This window comes from Homarus americanus, unplaced genomic scaffold, assembly GCF_018991925.1.
Source record: "Homarus americanus isolate GMGI-L3 unplaced genomic scaffold, GMGI_Hamer_2.0 scaffold6164, whole genome shotgun sequence".
In the NCBI taxonomy this organism is placed as follows: Eukaryota; Metazoa; Arthropoda; class Malacostraca; order Decapoda; family Nephropidae; genus Homarus; species Homarus americanus.
This window is the reverse complement of record NW_024727421.1, coordinates 678,402-705,777: the sequence shown is the minus strand read 5'-3', so window position 1 is coordinate 705,777 and position 27,376 is coordinate 678,402. Positions and strand designations below refer to the sequence as shown.

General features: G+C 42.0%; 1 protein-coding gene across 1 annotated transcript in view; it reads right to left on the bottom strand.

The window, feature by feature from the left end:
* Positions 1–1,153: 1,153 nt before the first annotated feature.
* The window catches only part of LOC121865842 (nephrin-like), a 121,365-nt gene continuing 95,142 nt past the window's right edge, over positions 1,154–27,376 (bottom strand). Inside the window, exons 13-18 of the mRNA XM_042365392.1 lie at positions 27,074–27,232; positions 25,321–25,579; positions 14,654–14,899; positions 13,078–13,229; positions 5,353–5,518; positions 1,154–3,952 (exon numbers count right to left, since the gene is read on the bottom strand). Coding sequence (XP_042221326.1) covers positions 3,477–3,952; positions 5,353–5,518; positions 13,078–13,229; positions 14,654–14,899; positions 25,321–25,579; positions 27,074–27,232 — 1,458 coding nt within the window. The 3' untranslated portion in view covers positions 1,154–3,476. The remainder of the gene's footprint in view (positions 3,953–5,352; positions 5,519–13,077; positions 13,230–14,653; positions 14,900–25,320; positions 25,580–27,073; positions 27,233–27,376) is intronic.

Below are 27,376 nucleotides of genomic sequence, written 5' to 3'. Positions count from 1 at the left end.
CACACATGATAGTCCTGGTCCAACACACCATGACAGTCCTGGTCAAACACACCATGATCGTCCTGGTCCAACACACCATGATAGTCCCGGTTCAACACACCATGATAGTCCTGGTCCAACACACCATGATAGTCCTGGTCCAACACACCATGATAGTCCTGGTCCAACACACCATGATAGTCCTGGTCCAACACACCATGATAGTCCTGGTTCAACACACCATGATAGTCCTGGTCCAACACACCATGATAGTCCTGGTTCAACACACCATGATAGTCCTGGTCCAGCACACCATGATAGTCGTAACACCACACACCATGATAGTCCTGGTCTAACACACCATGATTACTGTATCTTGACATTTGACAGTACAATGACATACCAAGCCACACAGGAGAGCGTTCCTTTAATACCCGGCGGTGAGGGGGGAGGGAAGGTGGAGGCTCAGTGTAGCCTCCATTCAGAATATAAAAACGCACAGAGATGCAACATTGAGAAACGTGATATGAACTCACAAAGATGTAATTAAGTACAGTATATATATATATATGTATTTATATATACGTTTCAAGGGGCCAGCGCGGCTTCCTTAGTATACAGGTAGAGCTAGGCAGGTTCCCGCCCTAAATGGTTTCGGTAACCAAAAGCCTTGTCGATAGAAAACATGGTATAAAAAACATGAATCATAGCTATTTTATACTATAATCCATCGTAAAGTTTGTCATTGTTTTAAGGTTGGGGTATATATATATATATATATATATATATATATATATATATATATATATATATATATATATATATATATATATATATATATATATATTTATGTATATAAACAAGAGGGAGTTTGTGAGGTTTCTTCAACACACACACTCATACACACAAAAGTTTTACACTATTCACATAATATGACTCGTCTGATGTCCGACATTGTTTGTGAGCCGAGGTTCTCGCCTTCCTAGATTTTTTTTTTTTTCACATATCGAAAAGGACAATTGTATAAACCTGTACATATTGTGGTTCCCTCATGGTGACGGAGGATCCCACACCACCAGACTCTTGTACACAGGGAGAAGTTCTCCTCAAATGCCATTTCCGCGTCCACCTCCCGAACGTCCTTATTTTTTCGAAGTTTTATTTTTTTTTCGTTTTTATTGAGGATTTTCAGCTGTTTTTAATTTCTTAATTTCAAATATTTATCATAGTGAAAATATTCGAAAAATGCTCAGCTTCTTGAGATGTTATCGGAAAGTTCTTTCTCACAACATAGTCAATAATTTTGATAAACTCTGTCGTACAAGCACAATACAAATATGTATAAATATGTATATACATAGGAATTTTAGTAATAGCAACAAAGCTTACCATAGTCTCCAAAAATAATATTGCAATCATTATCTTAATAGCTGTCAACACTTTAAATATTTTTCTTATTCACAGTATAAATACAATATTATGACATGATAATAAATCTTCTATTTTTAACAGACTTTTAGAAATACAAAAAATGCAGACATAAATAAAGATTAGGAATTTAGTTAATATAACTACTCGGAAATAATCTTTAAACGCCTTTACTTGGTTCCATCCAGCAAGGGTAACAAGACCTTGCACCTTGAGACTAACCAAGGCCACCAGGACTGGCCGTCTTCAGGGTGCTCCCTAAGATATCCGAACCTCAGTTCTATTCTTCATTCATAAGACACCAGTTTTGACCAGATCATCACGGACAATATCTTTTTGTTATGTGAATTTTTGTTTTGATCACTACTGTAAATTTCATCTGCTTCGGTAACCGGTTGCTGAATATGCCAGTTCTTCCCCTTCAAGTTTTCTCCTTAGCACTGTAATATTTGATGGATCGTCCACAAGCTATACTTTTTCCTCATCTCATCTTGCTTCCTCCTCCCTGAAGCAGCCGGTGCCGCTCGGGTCTTCTCTGGGGCTTCGGCACTGATGTCACCGGCTAAGTCAGGGGATTTCTTCCAATTACAACAAACTAGACAGCGCCACTCCAGGTCGACACGCAGGTGGGTCGCAACTGGGGGAGGAGCCTTAGGATTTAATCCCCTGGAGAAGCTCGGCAAGAGAAAAAGGATCTGCCTGGATTTCTTCCTGGAAAATGCTGGGTGAGTTTGGCGGGGTATCAAATTTACTTCCGATATATATATATATATATATATATATATATATATATATATATATATATATATATATATATATATATATATATATATATATATATATATATATATATATGAAACAGTCGGTTATTTATACAGTATTTTCTTTTGGATAATTATGACATGACTTTAGGACTCTTTTCTGTATCATGCGGACATTTCACTCTTTCATGTTAGGAAAACATTCTATGAGTTTTTATAAGAATGAGTACACAAGAAACATCGCACCAGCCTCATCACTGGTAATTCATAGAAAAACTTGGAAGTTGAAAGCGAAGGTACATCACAGTTAGCCATGAACATCGTCTTATGGGGAAAGTTTTCACACACACATACTCGTCAAGTCCTATGGGTTTCCGTGGTTCTGCAAAAAAACAAACAACAATTACAGTTATCAATTGTTGCAAGGAACCATCAGCATTTGTTCTTCGATTTGATGCAAGGAGTTAAAGCAGCACTTTCTTGTTTGTGTTGCAAAAAATAACGAGACGCCACTTTTCTGTGATGCTGCAAGAAAATGTCAGAAACGCCCGTCTGTAGTAATAATGTAGGAAGAGAGCAAAAATCAAGTCTTCTTAGCATTGCAGGAAACTTAGAGGAACACTAGTTCTTGGTGGCGCTACAAGAGAAAAAGAGCAACAACGTACTGTGGTGTAGTGCACCATGAGAGCACTAGATTTAACACATCTGTCAGCATCCTGCACCTTCAGGCCTCCAGCCAACTCACGCCTTCCATTATCGACTAACGAAGACAAATTGTTCCCTGCACGTGGTTCTCGTAGGAAAGTTGGCTATTGTATAATAAGGTCTGACTTGTCACGTTAATACAAAAGTGTTTACTTATAACAACCTCTCTTGTCTTCCCTCACACACTGGTTCACAACACACAGGGTCACACGCTATATCAGTACAACAATTCATACATAGATTATGCAAAAAAATGCATATTAAAGCCAATATTTCTTTTATATTCGCATAAAAGTACACATGCGTTACTGAAATGCAGTTTTTAAGGTCAGAAAAATTCTTTGGTTATTTCAAGCAAATTAGCGAATAACTACATATTCTCCCTGATGTCACGAATGCTTGATTTCTCTCATCTGGCCAGCGCACACAGAACCTGACTGTCTGTCCAGGACTCATTATCCAAGTGCCTCATAGCTGGAGTCTGGAGATACGCAAGCATCATAGGTCGCTTCCACACAGGTACTGCCGCGCTGCTCTGGAGCTCTGAGAAGAAGTAGCTTAGCAGGTTACCGCCCTCCCTATGGGTAGCGGGCCTGCTTACAGTCATACCAAATGTCCCTCGAGATCGGACTCGCTGAAGGAGGAAGGTGATGGGTTAGGATTGAATGTAGAGAGGCTCGTCGGCTGAACTCTGAGGTCCCCATTTCTGTTGGAGAAGTCTGTGACGGCAATGACGGGATGGTCTATGGTGATGGAGTGTGGATCTAACGTGAGGCTGGGGTGCTCTGAGGGGATAGAGTGTTGCTCCAGCCCAAGGGAAGGAGGAGGGTCGGAGTCCAGCCCCAGCGACTGCAGAGCGTGGGCGTGATCAATTCCCTCGATACTCATGTTTCCTATATCAGCCGGGTAGCCGTGGTCGTGAAGCCCTAGGGTGACGGAGGGACCACCGGCGTGGTACTGGGCAGCGCCGTTGGGTACACCAGTGGGGGAGGGCGTGTAGGAGAAGCTAAGGAAGCCACGAGTTTCTGGCGAGGTGCTGTAGTGCGTAGCACGGGAGGGCGGCCTTGGAGTCACTTTACCTGAAAGGGGAGAGAGAACAAAATGAGAAATAGAGCAGTCATTCACAATTTGTCCAAGAATGACATCAGCAGAATCTGAGCACCACAACACAGCAGGAGAAGAAAAATATGCTTGGTAAAATCTCATAATTAGAACATAAAGTATTCTGCAATTTTTGGGGGCTAGACATTATGACAACGAACGAAGGATTTTGACACTCCTAAGACAATAGGAGTCGCAGTGTTCATTTTGACATCCGTCGGACGCCACCTTGCATACTCGTATACTTTATGTAGCGAGTGTATGTCTGTCTGTGTGTGTGTGTGTGTGTGAGGGCTGTGATGTGGAGGGCGAGGGTGGGGGGTGGAGGGCGAGGGGTGGGGTGTGGGGGCGAGGGGTGGGGTGGAGGGTGAGGGTGGGGTGTGGAGGGGGAGGGGGGGTGAGGAGGGAGGGTGGGGAGAGTGAGGGTGGGGTGTGGGTGGGTGGAGGGTGAGGGTGGGGTGTGGAAGGTGAGGGTGGGGCGAGGAGGCGGGAGTGGGGTGTGGAGAGCGAGGGTGGGACGCAGAGGGAGAGGGTGGGGTTATGGAGGTTGAGGGCTGGGGTGTGGAGAGGAGGGGGGGGTGGAGGGTGAGGGTGGAGGGCGAGGGGTGGGTGGAGGGGAGGTGGGGTGGAGGGCGAGGGGTGGGTGGAGGGTGAGGGTGGGGTGGATGGCGAGGGTGGGGTGTGGAGGGCGAGGGTGGGGTGTGGAGGGCGAGGGTGGGGTGTGGAGACCGAGGGTGAGGTGTGGAGGGCGAGGGTGCGATACGGACCATGACAGGAACGAACCCAACTTAGATCCTCGAATATGATCCTGACTCTGAACCCTTGACTTGACCCCTAAACTCATCCACCTCACCTTCATAACACAACAGTTGGGCACTTGCTATTACCCAGAGAATTATACCACCTGAAGCCAAGTTACCTAATAATTATATATCTATCAGCTTGACTATTTATTTCCCTACAACTTACTCAACACCCACTTGTCCTTAACCAAAGTATTTGTGTGCAGATGAAGCTCAATGTATTAACCGTAACTCTTATTCTCTCAGCTGGTGGATATATTTTGCCTTCCTCACCTATAAAATATGTCTGTGAAGGTTAAAGGTGTTCTCTCCAAGTCAGAAATCACCTAACCAAATCTAACCAAACCAACCCCTACATCTATTACTTCTACCAAGGGTAATAATCACTAGCGTTACTTCCCTATTAAAAGCTAGGAAGGTCCTTTCATGCCGATTATAGATATTTACGCTTCTCCCTCTGCATATATTACACCCGAAACACCTTACCTGCTAATTATAAGCGCCCCCTCCCTCCCTATTCAAAGCCAGTCAAAATCCTATGCAATGATTACAAGGAATTTCATCTTACTACTTACCCAGTTGGTGATTGTAAGCGTTCCTACGTAGGACCTCGGCGTAATCGTCCTCCTGGGGATCGTAGGCGGCGCTGGAGGGCTGCGAGGGCGTCTGGCTAGCGTACTCAGGAGGCGGTTCAATCTGGTCGATGAGGTAGGTGGAGGCAGCGTGCTTGTGGGTCTGCTCCTGTACAAAGTGAGGAGACGAAGAACATGAGGGTTAGTGGATGTGAAAGATGTATACGGGAGGTGATGATATAGGAGAGGGAGGATGGTAGATGGCGATGGAATGTAGGAAGGAGGTAGAGAGATTAAAGGAAGAGGAAGAGAGGTTAAGGGAACAGGAGGTTGATATAAAGGAGAGACGGAAATGGTTAATGGGATGGAGATAGATGGAAGGGGGAGGATAAACGGGGTTAAGACACTGAAGACAAACGAAATGGGGAAGAGATGAAAGGGATAAGATGTTGAAGGAAGGGGAGAGAGAGAGAGATTGATGGGCTAAGAGACTAGAGATAGACAGAATAGGAAGGACATTAAGAGGTAAAAGAAGGGGAACAGACGGATAAGGAGAAAGACTGTGTAGAGATAGCGAGGGGGGAAGACGAGGGTCCTGAGGGTGCCTGTGGGTGCGTTATGGTGTAGAAAGGATGAACAGGGGAAGTCAAGGAACGTATAAAGGATTAGAAGAGAAATAAAGACTGGAAGAAGGTATAAGGAGACAAGGAATTGGCGACAGAGAGAAATAGAGGAGGAAAAAATAGATAAGAGTGACTGGAGTGGGGTAGGGGAGACGAGAGATACCCAAATAATAGACGGATAGTTGAAACAAGGTGGAGGAAGTGCAGGTAGAGGGTTACTGTGTCAGGAAAATAATTAAGACACAGGTAAGAAAATGCAACACCTGCTCTTAAGAATGAGAGGATGGCAAGGGGGAAAGGTAGATAATGAGAGCACACTGGATATATAATGCATAGTCTAAGATCACACAAATACCATATAACTCAAAATAATACAAAATATAAAGTATTAACAAATAAAATTATCTACGTGAAAACGGAAGTCACTCAATTGTCTTATTAATTCACCAAACGACTATTTAAGGGTCACGGTATCCATAAAAGTTAAAAAACCAAGGAGTTATATTTGTAATTAGTTTTAAAGTCAACAAAACCATATGAACGGGGTCAAATAAGGTTTTATTTAGTATTAGGATCAAACTGGGAAGCTATTCTCCCAACACGCGGCAAAAAAATAGAAGCGGAAAGGCGATCGGGTTACGTCGACAAACAAAACTTTCCACACTTCAAGGGGTTACGAATCCGCAAAAGGGATGAGTATACTCGAGGGGGGAGGGGGGGAAGGTTAAGCAAATTCAGATGTAAAGCAGTAAAAAAAAACTGATATATAGATAAGAGTACGGTGGAGAGTGTGTGTGTGTGTGTGTGTGTGTGTGTGTGTGTGTGTGTGTGGTCGTGGTTTGTTGCTGACATTAGTGTGTGTGCGTGAAGCAGATTGGGTAGGCAGGCAGCTGAGGGCAAGGGAAGTGGGCGTCATTAGTAGATTAGTGGCTCATATTGGTGATCAGCAAATCCTCTTCATTCGTTTACCAATCCATTATTTTTTCTTTGAGGGGTGAGGGGGATGTGGCATTATTGCATCCTACGATATATTATTTGATTCGTAATTTACATATTTTTTTTACAAGTCTCTTATTCATTTTCATTGTAGCATATTTTTTTTACTGCCTTAAGTCCCCATTTGGTTATCAAAGTCATTATTCTATTCGCTTTGTTTCCCTATTCTATTTATATATCTTTCCCATATTTCCTCACCTAATTTTATACCCAATGCTATATTAATTTTGTTTCTTCTCTCATTTGTCTTATTTCGTTCAAAGTATAATTTGCCTCAACCTAAAACTGCTCGAATCACATCTCCATAAACGTTAAATCAAAGTTCGAATCCCATTTTAACCCTCCTTCATATTTCACCCTACATGAGTCCATCATTCGCATCATATCTCACTTCCAATATTAACTTACACTTCATGGACCATTTAAACACGAGTATCAAGATGGTCTACTGGGACTATTCTCCTTCACACTTAACTAGCAGCATCGTTACCGTACATCAAGGGGGGAATATTATCTGTGGCACGTGATGGCTTATACGTATATCCCTTCTATGACATCATTAAGGGGAATACTCTCGAGAATACTCTGTTAGTGAGTAATAAATCAGCCATGAATAAGATGTTTGTAAGACTCCATAAAGTACATCATATTGTTGCTACATTACATTCTAAACAACGCTTTTTTCATCATTAGTTTTGTATTGCAATATTATCTCTTTCTCGCTACCAATTTCATACCATCTGTTCTCTTCAACAGTCTCCTTACTGACCATTCCCATTCCACCCCTCTTCCTCCTCCTCCTCCATCATCAATTAGACCTTCCGAACTCTCTCCCACTCCCTCACCATCCCGTCTCCCTCCTCTCCCCCAGCATCCCGTCTCCCTCCTCTCCCTCACCATCCCCGTTTCCCTCCCCTCCCCCATCCCCCCACACTTTGGAGGTAGAATGAATGAGGTTGAACTGTACCACAAGAGCAACGGCAGCCAGGGTCGTCGGTCACCACTTACACAGCCATAGAGAAGATCATATTGGTCATACAGAAGGACCTGACCAGGGACAAAGTAACCTGAGTGCACGTGACACGGAGATAAGTGACCCGGGGGAGCACTGGGGTATTGCGACGTATTCTGAAGGAGAAGATGAAGGTCAGGCGGAGTCTTGAATGTCGAGGAAAGTTAATTAATGATATTTTCTTCCTGAAGTAAAAGATGATAAAGCAGATTTGAAGAGGAAGAAAACTCTTATATTTTAGTGTATATCCTGCAGGGAAAAAAGGTCATAGAAAAGTCTTAAGATAGATAAATAATAGTAAAATGGTAGAAATTTATCATCCAAATTATGGTTCATCCAGTTCGCTACTCTTATGTTTAACAACCCTGGCAAAAAAAATATGGAGATCTGGAGGCTGGAACACACGTCTATTTAGTCTTAGAGGTACAGAAATATGTTATCTAATTATTTCCTTAAGAAGAAAAAGGTAAAAATAAGAAAGACCTTAACTCATCTATGGTGAGGATACTGTGTGGTGACAAGACTCTTCTGACATGATGAAACTAAACCATTACAGTTAAAGAAGATTATCTGTTTGATGCAAGAATAAAAGACGTCTTGGTTTATGACGAATACTGAAATTAAATCATAGTGTTTACAAAAAAATAAATAGTATGTGGGGCATCAGATCATGTTGGTACAAGTAGTTAAAAGACTTAATGTAATAGTATTCTGATTTACTTTACTTGAGGATATGAAATTTAATGTTATGAAAATATAAAAGCAATTTAAAGAAAAATCTGTCTAATCATATTGAGATACGTAAAACTGTCTCTGTTCGTGTGTCAGTCCTTGTTACAGTTACAGTGTTTACATCAATAAACACAATCATGCACTTTCTGTCTTGCTCATTTATTGAATCCTGAGAGATATAAACAAACCCGTGTGACGTCATTAATAGCAGCGAGCCAAGACGCAATACCTGGGGTCTGTATTTTATAAGTGACGTCAATTTATCGTCCTAGTTCTTCTTGTGTGTGGGGGTGCGAAACTACACCAGGAGCTTTTAAATCGCAATAATCAGAGTTGGTGAAAGTTGTAATGAAGGAACAGGAAACTTTGTAACAGATTCTTAGGGAGACACTTCATTCCAACTTACTGTGACAGATATCAGTTACCTATTGCTGTGTGTTACGTTACTCGTGAGGGCTGTGTTAATTGTTATGTACTGCGCTTATGGATTTGATATAACACCACCATCGCTGTAGAGGTTAGGCATTAATTTAGTTACGGGTACAGTACGTCTGTTTACAAGAATATTACTTAATTTAATGATAAGATGGGTCAGGTGTTGCTCATAGGGGAGGAGTAGATAGGGTTATACAGCATAAAAAATAGAGTAGAGAGATGCACTAAGTAACGTATCTATCGGTCTGAAGCTTAAGAATAACGTATTAAAAAGATATAAAAGGAACTCTTGATATGTAAACGAAGAGAAAATACCACCACTTCACTCCAACAGACAGATACCGTTTATATAACACATAAGTAGTTGGGGTACTAGAGGGGGGAGTCCTCGCCGTGTCTCGAGAGTATTGGCGGCGCTGCCCAACACGCTGAGGAGTTACACGCTCGTAAAATATTTTCTTTCATGAGTTTAATCCAATATAAGACTTCTCTTGGTGAGGATATTTGATGCTCCGACACTCACACGGGGAGTTTATGTCAGCCACACAAAATTCTCATATCGGTAACTGTGGATTTACCAGGATTTTCAGATTTAGACGGCCTGATTTTTTTTTTTTTTAGTTTTTCTCTCGCCTAAGTATTGTTTATCCAGATGGAGAGGTTGTTTACGTCAATTATATATATATATATATATATATATACAATTTACTCTTCCTTTCTACTTAATATTTACCTACGTTCTCTAGTGTAGAAATCTCTCTACTTGAGTTACATTTATTTATTTTTTATTTCCTGGTTATCTTCAGAACAATGCGGGTAAATTGAATTTCTTCTTAGTGTACAATATTGTAATAACTTCTTGTACGTCAGCTATCCCACCCAACACAGGAGGTCTGAACATTGTCTATTTACTACACAACGACGAGACGATCCTGTAAATATAGGTAAACAATCCGCAAAATATCAAACAATTTTTCTAATATTCTGGATTATATAGTTTTTATTTAATAATTCTAAGACATATAAGCCAATAGTATCATTCGTTGTTGACAAGTTTGTTGCAGTCACACATGACCTCAATGTCTTCTGTGTTGTGTTGTGAGGAAAACAATATACGAGTGTCAGTTGCAAACAGTAATGACTCCCTGACACTCTGAGACGCCTACAGGAAGGGCCTCGCTGGAGCTTCAAGAGGTCTTCTGGAGGAGCCTCAAGGAACAACTTAAAAGCAAACCTAACCTAACCTAACCTAACCTAACCTAACCTAACCTAACATAACATAACCTAATCTCAATTCTAGTAGTTAAATTAAGCTTAATTAGGTTGAAGCCAATATGAGACGTTCAGCCGACCATAATATCGTATTTGAAAGTAATTTTTTTTTCCAATAATTCTTAAAACAGGAACAGTTCTCACTTGTTAATCGTAAGACCCACGTACCTACAACCCCCCCACACACACTAGTCACTTACCTGGTGATAAAATTCACTTCATCACATAACATTTCTTTGTCAACATGGATGGCGGTATTTTTTCCTATGCTATCTAACATTTACAGGTACTTATTAAGGGACATTCGCTCTTCTACAGGTGGGATACTATCTTACCTGTGACAAGGAGAAAGAGATCAAAGGAAGGGAGTGAGGGAGGGAAAAGGTAGGGAAGAAAATGTGAGATAGGTTACCTGGGAGACACACCTGGGCCGGAAAATTAAAGACCAAGAGAATTAAATAAATTAGTGTCTAAGAAATAAACTGGCGGAATGGTGGTGGTGGAGAGTGTGTGCGTGTGTGTGTGTGTGTGTGTGTGTGTGTGTGTGTGTGTGTGTGTGTGTGTGTGTGTGTGTGTGTGTGTTGGTTTATTACTCATGGTGTTCCGTTTGTGTTCCTGGTGTGTGTGAGAGTCAGTGTGTAGTCCTGTGTATGGAAGATGGTGGTGGTAGTGGTTTTAAGGGTAGTGAAACCTTTAACATTGGCAATAATTGATTGTAATGATGATGGGGCCGTTAGTGACGTATTGGCACTCATAGTAATAGTGCCACTGGTAGGAGGAGAGGCACTAAGTAACCTCAGTAACTTCAGGAGACAGTGCCAGCAGCAGGAGGTTCACTCGGGGGCCGTGAAAAATTGACAGCGTCAGCGTTGGCACTGCAGCTCAACGATAAATCAGGGTGCCGTCCCCACTCCTGTGCCAAGTGTATAAGACCCGAGGCCCTCTCCTGGATGATGTACTGTATCTCTTTTACCCTCAGTCTACTTTATCATACTTTAATACTCATCATCATACTTCACCCTAGCTTATTAGGGATTATATATGTCATTGTACCTTAAGTGAGATCATTAGACCCTAATATACCTTAATGGTGATTAATTTAATAATATGACAGTGTTTCTTTATATAGGTTAGTCATTATTTGAGAGCATTACACTCAGGGTATCATTCACTGTACCCTAAGAGATAATTATACTTATTGATATCTTAAGAGTTTATTATACTCGGTTGTATCTTGCATAATACCAAACGTACCTTTACACTAATGATCATAAGTTACTCTCCTTCACTCGGTTATTGTAGGCTCAGGAGACTATAGAGATCTAAAGATAGGAAACGACCCTTCCTTCCCCCAGGTATCGGAACCACCATCAACCGTAATGAAGACGAATCACTTCTCCCCTCCCCCCTCCCCTCTTCCTCGACTCTGAGACCACGAGTCTTTGATAACTGCTGATAAGAGATACCTAAGACAGTCAGTAACAAGATGAGGAACTGACAACTGCCAGTAAATACGTTCTTAAGGAGTTAGAGGAGAAAATATACAGTCGGGTTCTGTCGAGTGTCAAGAGATAAAATGGAATAATGGGAAGTCGTCGTGTGGTAGAGGATCCCGTGTTGGGTAAGACTACTGTGCCGTGTCTACCATATAGTGAGCAGATGGCATAGGTACAATGTTTCATAGGTTAGATTTGACCGAAACTATAGGTCTCGTAGTTCGCGTATCCTGTTTTGATCTTGTCCTGAACAATTTGGAGCCACTTTAAAAACGTCAGTGATTTACTACGAATAGGATATGAAATAGAAATGCATATATCAACCTCATGTTCATTGTCGATCGTCAAAATCACACAGTAAGTCATTGAACAAGTCTTAATGCTTCGAAGTGCAACTAAACCTCGAGTTGTGTGTTAGACGGAATGAATTAATAGATAGATTCGCTTGTATCGTTATTTCTTCCTGCATTAATAACATTGTGTTCTCGAGACAACAACACGAATTATGCATAGGGTGTACCTCTCTCAAATATTACAGAAACTTCCACGCAGTATTCACCACAATCGTGCAACAATCAACACAGCGAGGTTATACTGACTGACTCTGGTAGCAGACACAACCACACTTTTATATATATATATTTTTTACGTCTTTTATTCACATGATGCTTTTATAGTTAGGACGAAAAATAAATAAAACTCCCTCCATATCAAAAAGACTTGATTACAAAAAAATAATAATACTTTTAAACTTATTTAAAAACGGTAGAACTGTTGAAACAATTCCACACACAATACAAACGTGTATAAAACATTGTAGCGACTGGGTCTAAAGTGAACAGCTTCTCTCTAATATTAAAATCACAGCGCGAGATTTCTTTTAAATAGTTAGGCAATTTGACATCACTGTGGTGAGTCCTTCTAGAGTGGATCAAGATGTTAGGAAGAAGAAAAATACCCAAGGGAGTGTGACGTGATCAACCCGGACTCAACCCGGACTCAACAACGGACTCAACCACGGACTCAACCACGGACTCAACCACGGACTCAACAACCTAAAACATCAACTCCAAAAGGGTCAAACATCGTCAATAGGATAAATACACCTTAATAGACCAACTAAAGTAAATCCCTCACCCAAGAAAGTGTTATGTGTACTTGCCTCATAGTCTACCACGGAGTCCTCTTGTGCGTAGGACTCTCGACTCTTCTCGGAGATGGAGGAGAGGGTCTCGCCCACCACGGTGTCGTTGTAGGAGGAAGGGGCGTACATGGTGTTGGTGGTGCTCTTACTGCTGGCCTGGTCGCTGCCCTCTGTTACGAGAACAACAAGAAATGGTGTGGTCATTACTTGCACTATATAACATGGGGACGTCTTTTACGGCATCTCGGAATTGGGAACTTGGTAGTGAATCGAGAAATTAAATAATAAAAAAAAATATATGTAATATTTATATACACATAACAGAAAATATAATCAGTGTTTACAACAACTAACATAAAACAAACAAAATAATGACAGAATCAAAACAAAAGAAACTACAAACTGAGAGACAAGTAAAAAAAAAAGAGAAATGCAATAATCAAAGGCAAATTCTCATCCTTGTATAAGAGATGTTTAACTCCTTGCCAGTAATAATTGAAGTTTTGATTAAATTCTTCTACTTAGACACATAACTGCAAGACAAGTCGAGGTTCTGAGTCCAACACTACAATGAGGGACAACAATTTGAGAACCAACACATCGTCAACCGGGATGAGGAAGAGCCTAGAAACACAAGCTTTAATTAAGAGGAGTAAAATGAAGGAAAATGAAAGCAAGATTAGTCCTTCGAGAGACACTTAGTCGGCTGGAACCCTTCGTTAATGTCAATGAGTCGGAATGATGTGGAAGGAGGAAGGGAGGTGAGGTGCTGAGGTAGGAGAACGACAAGGGGTTATGTGCTGCCGGAGAACTTGGGCAAGACTTGTGTGAGGAAGGCGCTGAAGGGGGATAGTTTGAGGAGCTCGTATATCTTAAAGAGGAAGGGCGTAGTCCAAGGGCTGTACTGACGTTGAATGATGAATAAGGGAGCTGTACTGAAGGTGGGAGGATGATGGGTAAGGGAGCTGTACTGAAGGTGGGAGGATGATGGGTAAGGGAGCTGTACTGAAGGTGGGAGGATGATGGGTAAGGGAGCTGGGGTAAGCGTCGAGCCTTTGGTTGTCTAAGGAGAGAACTTCGATGTGGTTGTGATTATTGGAAGGTTGTAGGAGATGAAAGAAGAATTGGAAATACTCAACATGAAGAGGAGAAGTAAGATGAGGAGGACTGATTGATGAGGGCGATTCGAAGGAGAGGTCATGTGAGTAAGAGGTAGAGATTTGTGTCAAAGGTCAAGACGTGTGTGTTGAGGGAGGAGAGGTGGTGTCAGAGGATATGGTTGATGGTTTATATATTCAACAGGAGCTGGAATAGGAGTCACATGTGTTGAAGGGGATCCTACCGTCTTCTCGTCTCTTGCCCCTTTTTCTACGTATGAGGCAGATCACGAGAGCAATGTTGAGGATGACAATCATGGTGCCAACTATGGCTACCACGATGATGATCAACTTGGGCAGGTCTCCCCGTCCGCCTAACACTTGGTTCAACAGCAGTTCGCGGTCACCTAGGAGAGGCTGGCCTGAAAAACAATCAAGAAAAACGAATGTCTAACACCAGAAAACAACGGGGTGAGATTATGGGAGGTGTAACTTACCCTGTGTGGGCGTGAGCGGCAGAGCCTTCGCCATGGCAGACGCTGATATGGAAGGTGGAGGCGTCTTCTTAGTGGGCGGGGAGGCTCTCTTGTTCCGTCGTCGTCTAACTATACAGACAATGGCAGAGACGTTGAGAGCAAGCAATGCAGTGGCAACGAGCACTATGATGACGACCCAAAGGCCGGGGAGCTTGGAGGCCTCCTTGCCCACATTGGAGGATGGGACGGGCGTGGGAGGGGCCTCGCCTGGAGGGAGAGGGAGAGAAAGCCAGGGTCACACCGGGAGCATGCATAGACCTTGCACATAGCTTTTGGTTACCCCTCCTGTACGTATGTCTATGGTAGCCTTTTCCTAGACACTATCCTGATAATTTATCCTTATTCTACAACATTCCTTTCCCCATTAGGAGTGACTGAGCCCAAATTTAGATACATTAAGATCTTTTATTCCGTCGTCCTGATATAATATTTGTTTACCGTGATATAAATTCGTTCAGCTTCGTTTATTCATTGTATACAAAGTTTAGTTTTAACCGCGAGAATCATTTCGAGTATTACCCAACCACGCGAGCCCCTACAAGGTCACACATGTGAATCCGGGGCAACCTCTTAACTATCCCCGTCTCACTATCCACTCCCAGTACCACCACCCAGTCCCAGTACCACCACACAGTCCCAGTCTCACCACCCAGTCCCAGTCTCACCACCCAGTCCCAGTTTCACCACACAGTCCCAAAACCACCATCCAGTCCCAGTACCACCACCCAGTCCCAGTACCACCACACAGTCCCAGTCTCACCACCCAGTCCCAGTCTCACCACCCAGTCCCAGTTTCACCACACAGTCCCAAAACCACCATCCAGTCCCAGTACCACCACCCAGTCCCAGTACCACCACACAGTCCCAGTCACAGTCCCAGTCTCACCACCCAGTCCCAGTCTCACCACCCCAGTCCCAGTCTCACACAGTCCCAGTACCAGTCCCCACAGTCCCAGTACCACCACCAGTACCACCACACAGTCCCAGTACCACCAGTCCCAGTCTCCCACCCAGTCCCAGTACCGCCACCCAGTCTCAGTACACACAGTCCAGTACCACACAGTCCCAGTACCACCACACTGTCCCAGTCTCACCCAGTCCCAAGTACCACCACACAGTCCCAGTACCCCACAGTACCACCACCAGTACCACACAGTCCCAGTCTCAACCACCCAGTACCACCACCCAGTCCAGTACCACCACCCAGTCCTGTACCACCCAAATTAAATCAACTTGGTAATCCGCTTGCCTTGGGACCACCTCCTACACGGGGACTTAAAATTCTCCGTGAACATTTTTTTTTAACTTTAGGTCGATACTTAGATGGTGTTTACGAGTTGTACCTCAAGGGTTTAGCTTTGATGAAGGACTCTACATTTCGGGCTGAGTTGCGCGCTTGTGTGGTGAGTAGGTGGTTAGCTAGAGGAGAGGGGTGGTTGGTTGGAGAGGGCGGGGTGGTTGGTTGGAGAGGGGGGAGGTGGGGGGGGTAGTGGTGAGGAGGGGGGGTAGTTGGTGAGGAGGGGGAGGGTAGTTGGTGAGGAGGGGGTATGTGGTGGGTAGATGGTGATTGGTTGGGATGGGCAAAATGAGTTTAAATCTATAATCCTGTGTCCTCACGTCTGGTCAACGGGACACACTTACAAGCATCTATCTGCTCCCAGTCACGGTACAACGTTTTAACCCCACCAACCTAACAGTGAAGCATTTAACGTAATCTACAATGAAATCAACAACAGTTCTAAGAGTACAGCAAATGACTAAATGCCTTTGAGCGTAAGTAATGGACTTAAGCTCTACCTCACTACAGGGCGACGCGCTTTCCCTCATTACCTGCAGTAGTTGTGAGGTGTATTTTAGTTTGGGTTGGGATACGCTGGGAAGGTCCTCTGTTTATGGCTGTTATCTTGCGCCTCCTCCTGAGTATTTAGAAACCATTTAACGGGAGTTGTAAATGAACCGATTCTTTTTTTATACCCAGATGTACCTCATGAAACTGTGACGTATATCTTACTACTGATATCGTCTACTTGAATATTAAATGGTATCTTCGCCTGGGAGAAACAGAGTCACTGATATCTGCTCCTTGTGTAAAAATGAACTGATATCCTTAGTTGAATAAAAAAGGACTGGTATTTTCGTCTAAATAAACATTACCAGAGCAAAAAATAGCCAAACAACTTCGCCTGAATAACAAAATATTACACACTGAACTGAACAATATATAAGAACAAATTCAAATCTGTACCATCGACTGAACAGCAGCTACTTGAAAAACCAACTGATATCTTAAATAAAAACAGTAGGATATTTTCTCTTGAACAAAAAAAAAACAAAAAACATGACATATCAAACCAAAAAAAAGTTGATATTTTCTCTTGATTAAAAATAAGCCGATATTTTCCCCCGGACGACCTGGTAATATTCCCTCAAAATATCCTAAAATTATCCCCTCGTCGTCGTCACCTTCCTCTCCACCCCTGCATCATATCACTTGTGTCTCCTCCACCTCCCTCTTATCTTCTCCTTACCTCACCTCCAACTTCTTATTCGCCTCTTCCTCACTCTCACTACCTCCCTCTCCCCTGCTCCTTATCCTCTTCCTCTCCCCCCTCCTCATCCTTATCCTCTACCCCCCCCTCACAGCACAGCTCCGTCGGTGGAGGTATGCTAACGAAATACTCTGAAGGAAATGTCACGAGTATTACCCACAGAACACAAGTATCGGCTTACATCTTCCTCATCCTCCTGACGTTTATTGTGACGACATCCAGCAGGAGGTGTGTGTGTGTGTGTGTGTTATACCCCGTCAGATATGCGACAGAAGCGTGAGAATGTAAACGGTGGAGATAACAGCATAACGAGTCTATTGCAACCTGGACTAAATATATTGTAAACAAAAACACTATGAGAAATCTTTGTGTTATCAAGATGAACTCATAAGACTTTTCACCATACAATATTGAATCATACTTTAGGTTAAATTCATCGAGGAATGATTTAATAGTACTTGAAAAATTGACATACTAAAATGGATATTGTGATACAAATTTATTACAGTATATTGAGTCACATAACGCTAGGAGTTGGCTCGTAACACAGGTGTACTGACGTTAACAATGTAATTAGAACCTGGGTTTCAGAGTCCACCTTTCGATATACCTGGTATGATTACAGTGATTATGCTTTGGGAGTTTTAACAGCTCTCATACCTATACTGATTATATCGGAAACGAGACGATTAACACTCAAACTATCTTATCAACCTTTCATTATGTGTCATGGTTCGGTAAACACATATCATAAATCGTCTTTATTTTGCCAACAATTCTCCTTATAAGATAATGATAAAAAACATAAAGTATCATAACTATAAGTGACATGACAAGATGAGACACACCCGTGGGTTGAGCATCTAAGACCTGCCAAATACTGTATCGTAACCTATACTCAAAAGATATTCGATCCTCTGGCTTATGTCTCTACTACCCACCAGAGCCAATTGTCTATAAATGGAGAATTTTAACCAATAATTTATGTTTAAAATTGAGACTATAATTTGAAGTATTAAAGGTGGTGGAGGGGATATTGACAGGCGGCGGGGGGGGGGGATAGTACAGGAGGGGCGGTAAAGGAGGGGCGGTGAGCGGTACGGGAGGGGCGGTGGTACAGGAGGGGAGGCGGTACAGGAGGCTACGTGGGGTTCTTTGGGTAAGCTACCAACTAGACGAGCGAGGCATAAGGTGATGTACTGCCCTGAGCCAAGATCCTGGCTGGGTATACGCTTCCAGCCAGGACTCATAGCCAGAGAATATTCCTTGCCACACAACTCTTATTTTTTCATCTAATCAACTTTCTTGGCCAGATAAATAATATGGCATACAGTAGATACTCTCATGGTTAACAACCCCACCTTGGTCAGAAATGTTTATCCTGAACAAAAGCTTTTGGCCAGAACAAAATCCAGCAGCTTCATAACAAAACAACATTCTCTCACTCTCGTTTAGCAGGGCTCACAGCTTGTGCCAGTCACCTCCGCCACGAAACAAATCAGCGCTATTTGTCCCTGCCAAAATTAAAGCCTCATCCGACCCAGCCAAGGACAGACGGATGCATTCCCAGCGACACACGTCAGGGGAGGGTGAGGGGAGGGGGGCGATATCTCTCAATAAATTCAAATACTGTTGAGAATTTATTACCTCCCAGGGGCGTAGCGTAGTCGCTATATATCCTTATAATTTCTCAAATAACAAAAGCATTTCCCTGGCACAAGGAGATTTGGGGGGCTCGTTTTCAATACAGTTTTATGGCTGGGTGATCGATACCCACGGGGGAAATGTAAGGTGGTGGGGAAGGAAGGAAGGAAGGAAGGAAGGAAGGAAGGAAGGAAGGAAGGAAGGAAGGAAGGAAGGAGGTTTGTTCTTAAGACGCAGCAGCTGGTAGAGTAATGCTGCTCCTACACTTATATCGAAGATTTTACAAAACATTTTTCTGAAGGATGCATTAAAATCAACGTCAAAATGCCCGAGAAACATTGAAGAGGGGATTAGGGACGACAATTAATAGCTATGAGTGTGTGTGTGGGTGTGTTTGTGTGTGTGTGGGTGTGTGTGTGTGTGGGTGTGTGTGTGTGTGTGGGTGTGTGTGTGTGTGTGGGTGTGTGTGTGAATGAAGGTATGTGTGGCTGAAAGTATGTGGATGTAGACGTTTGGTTATGCATGCGCGTGTCGTCGGCTTTAAGATGGAGCGAACGAGAATGTGTTACAATTGTATTATATAAACACAAGTGGAAGAGGTTAAACCCGGAGAGAGACCGAAGGAAGACAAAGATTATGCGTTATACGGGACTTGTAGATATAATAGGGTGATATACGGGACTTGTAGATATAATAGGATGATATACGGGACTTGTAGATATAATAGGATGATATACGGGACTTGTAGATATAATAGGATGATATACGGGACTTGTAGTTATAATAGGGTGATATACGGGACTTGTAGTTGTAATAGGATGATATACGGGACTTGTAGTTATAATAGGGTGATATACGGGACTTGTAGTTGTAATAGGATGATATACGGGACTTGTAGTTGTAATAGGGTGATATACGGAACTTGTAGTTGTATTAGGATGTTATACGGGACTTGTAGTTGTATTAGGATGTTATACGGGACTTGTAGTTGTAATAGGGTGATATACGGAACTTGTAGTTATAATAGGATGATATACGGGACTTGTAGTCATAATAGGATGATATACGGGACTTGTAGTCATAATAGGATGATATACGGGACTTGTAGTTATAATAGGATGATATACGGGACTTGTAGTTATAATAGGGTGATATACGGGACTTGTAGTCATAATAGGATGATATACGGGACTTGTAGTTGTATTAGGATGTTATACGGGACTTGTAGTTGTAATATGATGATATACGGGACTTGTAGTTATAATAGGATGATATACGGGACTTGTACAATGTACCCTGTACAATGCTAATTTCCTTTGAGAAAATTCGACGGAGTTGTATTCCATTCACTAAAACAAACATTCTAGTGAAAATCCTGAACACAAACCAACTATAAATAAACACACGAGAGTAAACTTTAAAAAAAAATTACCCGAACAAAAACAAATATTAACCATCAGAAGCAGTGAGGTGTGTCTGGGGCGTGGCACAACCCTCAACAATTTATGCTAATTAACTATGGCTCTTTAAGAAAAAATAATGGCCGTGTTGGGAGGAGTTAAACCACCTGAGCTCCGCCACCAGCGACTCACTGCAGTGGTACTTGAGTATTCTTCCAGAGAAAACGATAACGCATCAATCTCCCTCTAGAGACTTGTCTTGTAAAGTATTTCTGATGGCATAATTCCCTGGGCGGGGATAAATCTTCAGGTACGATATGGGATTAATGTAGCGGAGTAGCAGTCAAGACAGTCCTCTGGAACTGAAGTCATGAGATGTTTTCGACGGGTGCAGCTGTTGGCTATAACCTCAATATCCGGATAACTAGATGGAGTGTCCGGATAACAGAGAACGGATAGGAAGAAAAACAAGAAGATAAACGAACCAGAATGCAATTGTGAAGTGATTTTTATGTGTGAAGAAAGAATACTTTCATGTATCAAGATAGAATTGAAAGGATATAAATATGTAAATGAGGTAATGAAAGGAAACCGTTAAGAACGAGTTAATGAAACGTGGGAGCAGAAAGAAAACACGATAACACCTGAGGAAAAACATGAACGTGGACACAAAATATTCGAGACGATAATTATACCAAAAAATGGAGAAGCAAAGGAAGAGGTGGTGGAGAAAGAAGAGGAGGTGTTGGAGAAGGAAGAGGAATGGGAGGTGGAGGGGAAATAGAAGGTGGAGAAGGAAGAGAAATAGGAAATGGATGAGAAGGAATAGGAGATGGAGAAGGAATAGCATAAGGAGAATGCAGTGGGCCCCGGGCGGCTCCAGCGGCCCATGAGGGAATCCCAGGGTCCATGGCAGGATCGAGAAGGATTTGTCAGAGCTCTGTGGAGCATCCAAGAGAGGATCCGATGCTTTATGGAAGGATCTGGCGGTTCATAAGAGGATCTCAACTACCCAGCCGTGAGTCGGCCTGGAAACTCAACCTGGATTTTTATAACAGCGGAAGATAGCGGTCAGAGGTACTGTTGGGTCGGTGGTGTTAACTGCCTGTGTGATGACTCCGAGGGTGAGTGAGTGTACTATTGATACCAGAGTTGTAAATGTTAATAAAGGGAGGATGATTACGTAAAATGACACAAATAGGAATATAATCCAAAAGTAGACAGGCAAACAGACAGACGGACAGACAGACAAGACAGACGAATAGAGACAAAAGCAAACTTCACTTGAGTATGTAATTCATTTCTCTGTGCATGGGATGAATAAGTTTATTGTCACTGGTGAAAAATATGTCTAGCTTCATATATAACCGAGGTAGGTTCAAGAGAGGAGAATTTACAATGCCGCTGGACGCACCTGAGACATTAAAACAATTTAGGTCTCATTGGCATAATTTATACAGCCACTAGTCAAGTAAATTACACCCCTGGCAAGGACTTCCAAGACGCCACCATCGATATATCTACAACTCGTCCACCACAACGTAATTTTCACCTCCCAGAGTCTCCACGCGAGCGACTGGGAATTGCATCGGAAACACATGAACAATAATGATATAAGACTCCTTGTAACACGTCTAATTGATAATATATATAGTAATGGTTTTCAGCAGCGAGAAACGTCATGTAAATGGTTTATCATATCATGGGAACTGATAATAACTCCCCGTATGTAATAATACTCCCAACTTTTTAATAATATCACAACCAATAGAATCTTTAACGAAATTCATTCTTTTTTTTAATAGATTACTAGAACGAGACTGTTTAAAAATAGTATCTCTCAGTCATAAGCGTTCGTTCAGTATTTATAACTTACAGAAACAAGGTAAGGATTTTTTTTCTGTTTCTATGACCGGAGCTGTGCGACAAGAGGAGCGTAAATAACAACAAAAGGGTAAAACAACGTGATTTATGGCCGTCTTTCTTCAGTCAATTAACTCTCTTTGGATCTGTATCATGACGCCCTCGTTTACAACAACAGAGGGAGAGACTCATTAATAAATCTGTGTTGAGGGTGTGGTCGTGTTCAGCAGCCAATTAGCGATAAATTCCCACGTACAACTCTCCGACTCCCAACATCGATTTGCAGAGTGAAGGAACAGCGTCACTCGCTCAGGCAGGTGCACTGGGTCGAGGTTGCTGCCAAGGGGCACTCAACCCGCGAACCTACATTCACCCAGGGGGATCTATAATCACCCAGGGGGACCTATACTCACCCAGGGGGACCTATACTCACCCAGGGGGACCTATACTCACCCAGGGGGACCTATACTCACCCAGGGGGACCTATACTCACCCAGGGGATCTATAATCACCCAGGGGGACCTGTACTCACCAAGGGGGACCTATACTCACCCAGGGGGACCTTTACTCACCCCGGGGGGCCTATATTCACCCCGGGGACCTATAAATTCACCCAGGGGGACCTACACTCACCCAGGGGACGTATAATCACCCAATCACTATAATTATATAACCATTTAAGGACGATGGTTGAAGCTATAACCCTTTAGGACGGTGATTTAAGCTGTAATGCCACTTGAGAGCGTTTCCCTTCACCAGTGACCACGAGAAACATAACCCGGATGTGAGATCACCTTCCTTACACCGCTGGCCACAAGACGCCGCCCCATAACTCAAGGACAGAGAAACGGCATTATCAATGTTTTATACCGTAATTTTTTTTTACGTTCAAAGGTTGTTATCGCATCTTTGTTCCATCGTTCCCATTGTCAGTCACTACCATAGTCACGTTCACACAGATTATTCAGTTCATTAAACCTATTTTGAACCCTTAATGCTAGTTATTACTAATTATGATGTGCATTTGTCTACTGAGATAATTTTGGACTATTTTTAGCACACCTAATGCCTACTATCATATGAGTTTATAAGACAACATTTCATCAATCCTTATAACTTACAAATAATGGACAAAATATTTATGCTAAAATTAGCTTAATTTAAAAGCCTTACGACTAGTTCAAAACCAAAGTACTCTTTTTTTTTTCTCTGTTTATCTACTACAACCTTGCCCTATTTACATGTTAAAAAGCGTCTCTTAAAATACGTATTATTAGGAGATAAAAGCCAGATCAGGTCCCCACAGCCTATTAGGTCACTCACGCCAGAATGATAAATTGTTCGTGTCAATAAACTTCGATTTCCAGTGCAAGGTCTAAATCCCTTATGTTAGTATTGTTAGTAAAGGAAGTCAGAGGTGCTGTGTCAGTATATATTAATCCCGTGCTTCTTGTTATGGCCTATATAAACCTTCACCCCCTCATGCTCATAACAATATAGATACTGTACTTATATATACTGTATAGGAATAGTTAATGCATATCCACGTATATATATATATCTGGACTGTATGATAAATATTGATGGAGTTTTTAGTGGAAGTCAAAATATTGTGAGTTGATCTCCTGTAAGGCTTTATCCCACCTGCTGGAGACTAGCGAGGGATTCAGCCGTGTGAAGCTGACCAGACCATAAACACGGGATATGCATTAATATTTTTTTTTACTAGAGTTATTATGCGACTTTGTTTATATGTATTTATATGAAAAAAATATATACATTCTATACATGTATACATTTATACGTAAATACATATATGATACATAACTACTGAGCCTGGTGCACCCATAACCTATCCTGGTATTACTGTTGTTAAATGTCAGGTTGACTCTGAATCATTCAAGAAACAGAAGGTCAAATTCCTGTTGTGTATCAGAGTACCCGAGGCCCCGGTGCTACTGACCAGGCTGTGACGTCACACTTCACTAAGCCATCTAGTGACGTCACAATCACCACCGTTTACGAGTGACCATGAACACTCCTCATTGGCTGCTGGTATGATGTAATACTTCCCACTGGCTACCACAGTGTCGTGACGTATTAACCATTGGCCAATAGTTCTCTGTTAATTCTGATATACAAAAGAAATTTGACCTTGGATAATCTACTTTACTTTCTTCCTTAATCCTCTACATGCTTATTTATGTTATATCCCCCAACTCGTAGGATGACAGTGCCTTCCAACTCTCAATATATAGTCGACTCTCAAGTATATGATATATGATAATGTAAACCTTATGGTAATAGTAGGATAAAACTGTCATCCGCTGAGCTTCCACCACATAGTGTGCTTGAAGTTTCTCTTAATTTAAGTTGGGAGCGACGCCCCCCTGCTGCCCCCGTGAACAACAACAACCACTCATGCGTACTTACTTGGCGCTGAAGCCGGATAAACAAACACATAATTTATCCGGAGGCAAATAATATAATATAAAGGATTGATACATTAAAAAGTACATCCTAAATTCTGAGTTGTTTATAATTAATTGATAAAGTGAAAAATATAACAAAATAAGTATTAGGTTTATGAGGCAAAATGTGTAGCTGGAGTTAAATTAATTATAGGTAAATGTTTGTGTAAATGTTGAACTTTCCTTAATTTTTACTAATTTTGTGGGTAACTGTAACCTTGGAAACTAATCACATTCAAGGCATAAAGTCTCCGGTTAGGATAAACTAATGAAAATAATGTTATGTTCAAGTTGCTCGTTAACCTAACTGGGGGGAAACAGGATCTCGTGTAGGTGTGTGACGCGAACAATGTAATGAAAGGCGACAGGGGAATTAGATTCCATTTAATGGGATATGCAGTGCTTATGAATTATTAATGTGGCAGAAGATAATTAAGTTTACCTGAATCGAAATATGTGCGTGGTTGTGTTTGGCTGAGAGCGGGAGAATGTTATGTGGTATCAGAGAATGACTGCAGCTTGTGTCTCGTTATTCTTAAGAGATAATGGAATCTGTGTGTGCTGGAGAACTCTGTGTAAAATGTGTTACCTAAGGTTTGGCGATGGTGTATCAACACACTGGCCGGCTCAGGGTCGGTTCACGGTAATATAGGGGCAATAAAACGCGGTACAAGACAGCCCAATTAGGGTACTGTACTTACTGCGGGTGGTGGCCCGGACGAACTCCCCGCGGTACTCGCTCTCGCCCACGTCGTTGTAGCTCATGATGGAGAAGTAGTACTCAGTGCCCAGGCTGAGCCCCGTCACGGTGTACGTGTACACTCCGAACTCGTACACGTCGAGGTATTGGTACGAGCTGGAGGACTTGCTCCGGTACCGGAGTCGGAAGTACTGAGGTTTGCCGCCGTCGAAACCCGGAATCCAGGCGAGGGTTGCAGAGTCGTGGGTCGTATTTAACACCTGAAGGAGACGCAGAAGGAAGAGATAGGTGAAATTTCTGCATTAGAATTTAAAGTGAAAGAGCCATTAATTGAGATAGGCCCTAATATGAAAACCTGAAGAAGGACAAAGAGAAGTAACTTGTTAGGAATACCTTGAAAGAAACAACTAACTCAACCTGTAGGAGACACAAAAGAAAACACGACAACAATATTACATCTAAGTTCCTAATGAAAGACGCCATATTGGACACCTGCTAAAGCCACAGAGGGAGGAAAGCTGACGATGAGACACTCAGAAAATAATGACTGAAGGAGACAGTGGCGACGGCGTCATTAAGATATCCCAAAGAGCAAGAGAGGGGGCTCCATAACAGCGTGTTTGTGGATGGGTAGATGAAAGGGACAGCGGCGTGTGAGTAGTTGTGTGGCACTTGGGTAGTCACTTGATGATTTGTTGATATAAGAGGAGGGTCGGAGGCTGCCAGAAAAGGGGTTTAATGGAAAGTAGCTCCTCGACTATATGAGGGTGAAGGGTGTGGGTGAAGGCGAGAGTAAAGCTAATGGACCTATATTTACGGGGAGCGGCTGAGGGGAGAGCTGGATGCACAACTAGGGGGAGTTAATTGAGGATATGTTAGGTGAATGTTGCTACGTGGAGAGCCAATAGTTGATAGTGAGTAGGAGGGGCAATAGTCACTCTCCTGTGATATTCTTGATAGACTTTTTAACGTTAGATGACATTATCATTATTATCTTAGCTTATGTTTATCAGTGAAGGGAAAGAAACAAGTGTCATAAATACGTTGATGTGAGAAAGACAAAGAACAACAAAAGGAACAATGATGAAAAAGGAAAACCTGGGAAAAATAATAAGAAAAAGGCAGAAACAAGATAATGATACAACAGAAGAAAGATGATAAAACGAGAGAAACATGATGATGATGATGATATATAAAAAGAGATAAAGATAAATAGTACATAGGATAGAAAGAGGACAAGAGGAGGAGGAAGAAGTGCAATTAGAGGGAACTGGAGTAAATGAGGTGAGAGGATGATAACAGATGGAGGCTGGTCGACAATTAAAGGTGTGTGTTCAGCCCACAACACTCGAAACACCTGCTGTCAACCCTTTCACTCTACCTAATTGAATGACTCTATGTTTATTAATAATGTTAAGAATGATATTTGTAATTATGACTCTAATGATGATAATGTTGTGATAATAATAATAAGAAAGCTGTTCCATTGTTAAAAAAAGAGTTATTGTTGTGTAATAATAATAATAATAATAATAATAATAATAATAATAATAATAATAATAATAATAATAATAATATACAGTGAGCAAGAGTATTGTAACTTTTAGAACCAAAAATAAATTTATATATCTAAATATCTAGTTATTGTTTTATACTGAACAAATTCCTAAAATCAATTCCATATTTTTTATTAAATTAAATCATTTAATTAAGAGAGAGAGAAAGAGAGAGAGAGAGAGAGAGAGAGAGGTTACCTTGAGTGCGAGAGGCGGGTCGGGGCGTGTAGGCGGGGTGAAGTGAACGCTGATGGTCGACGCTCCCAGCTCATTCTCGGCCACACACTCGTAGTTGCCGTAGTCAAGCTCGTTCACGTTCTTGATAAAGAAAGTGGAAGCCCATGACACGAGGCCCGTCTGTTGAAGGGGGAGAGAGAGAGAGAGGGATAATGATGATGATGGTAAGAGAATAAGGAGGAGATAATCAATCACTCGGTCTTGTATTAATTAGGTAGTACAGTAGTTATTCAGTATATTGTTACCTATTAATGGTGAGTAAAA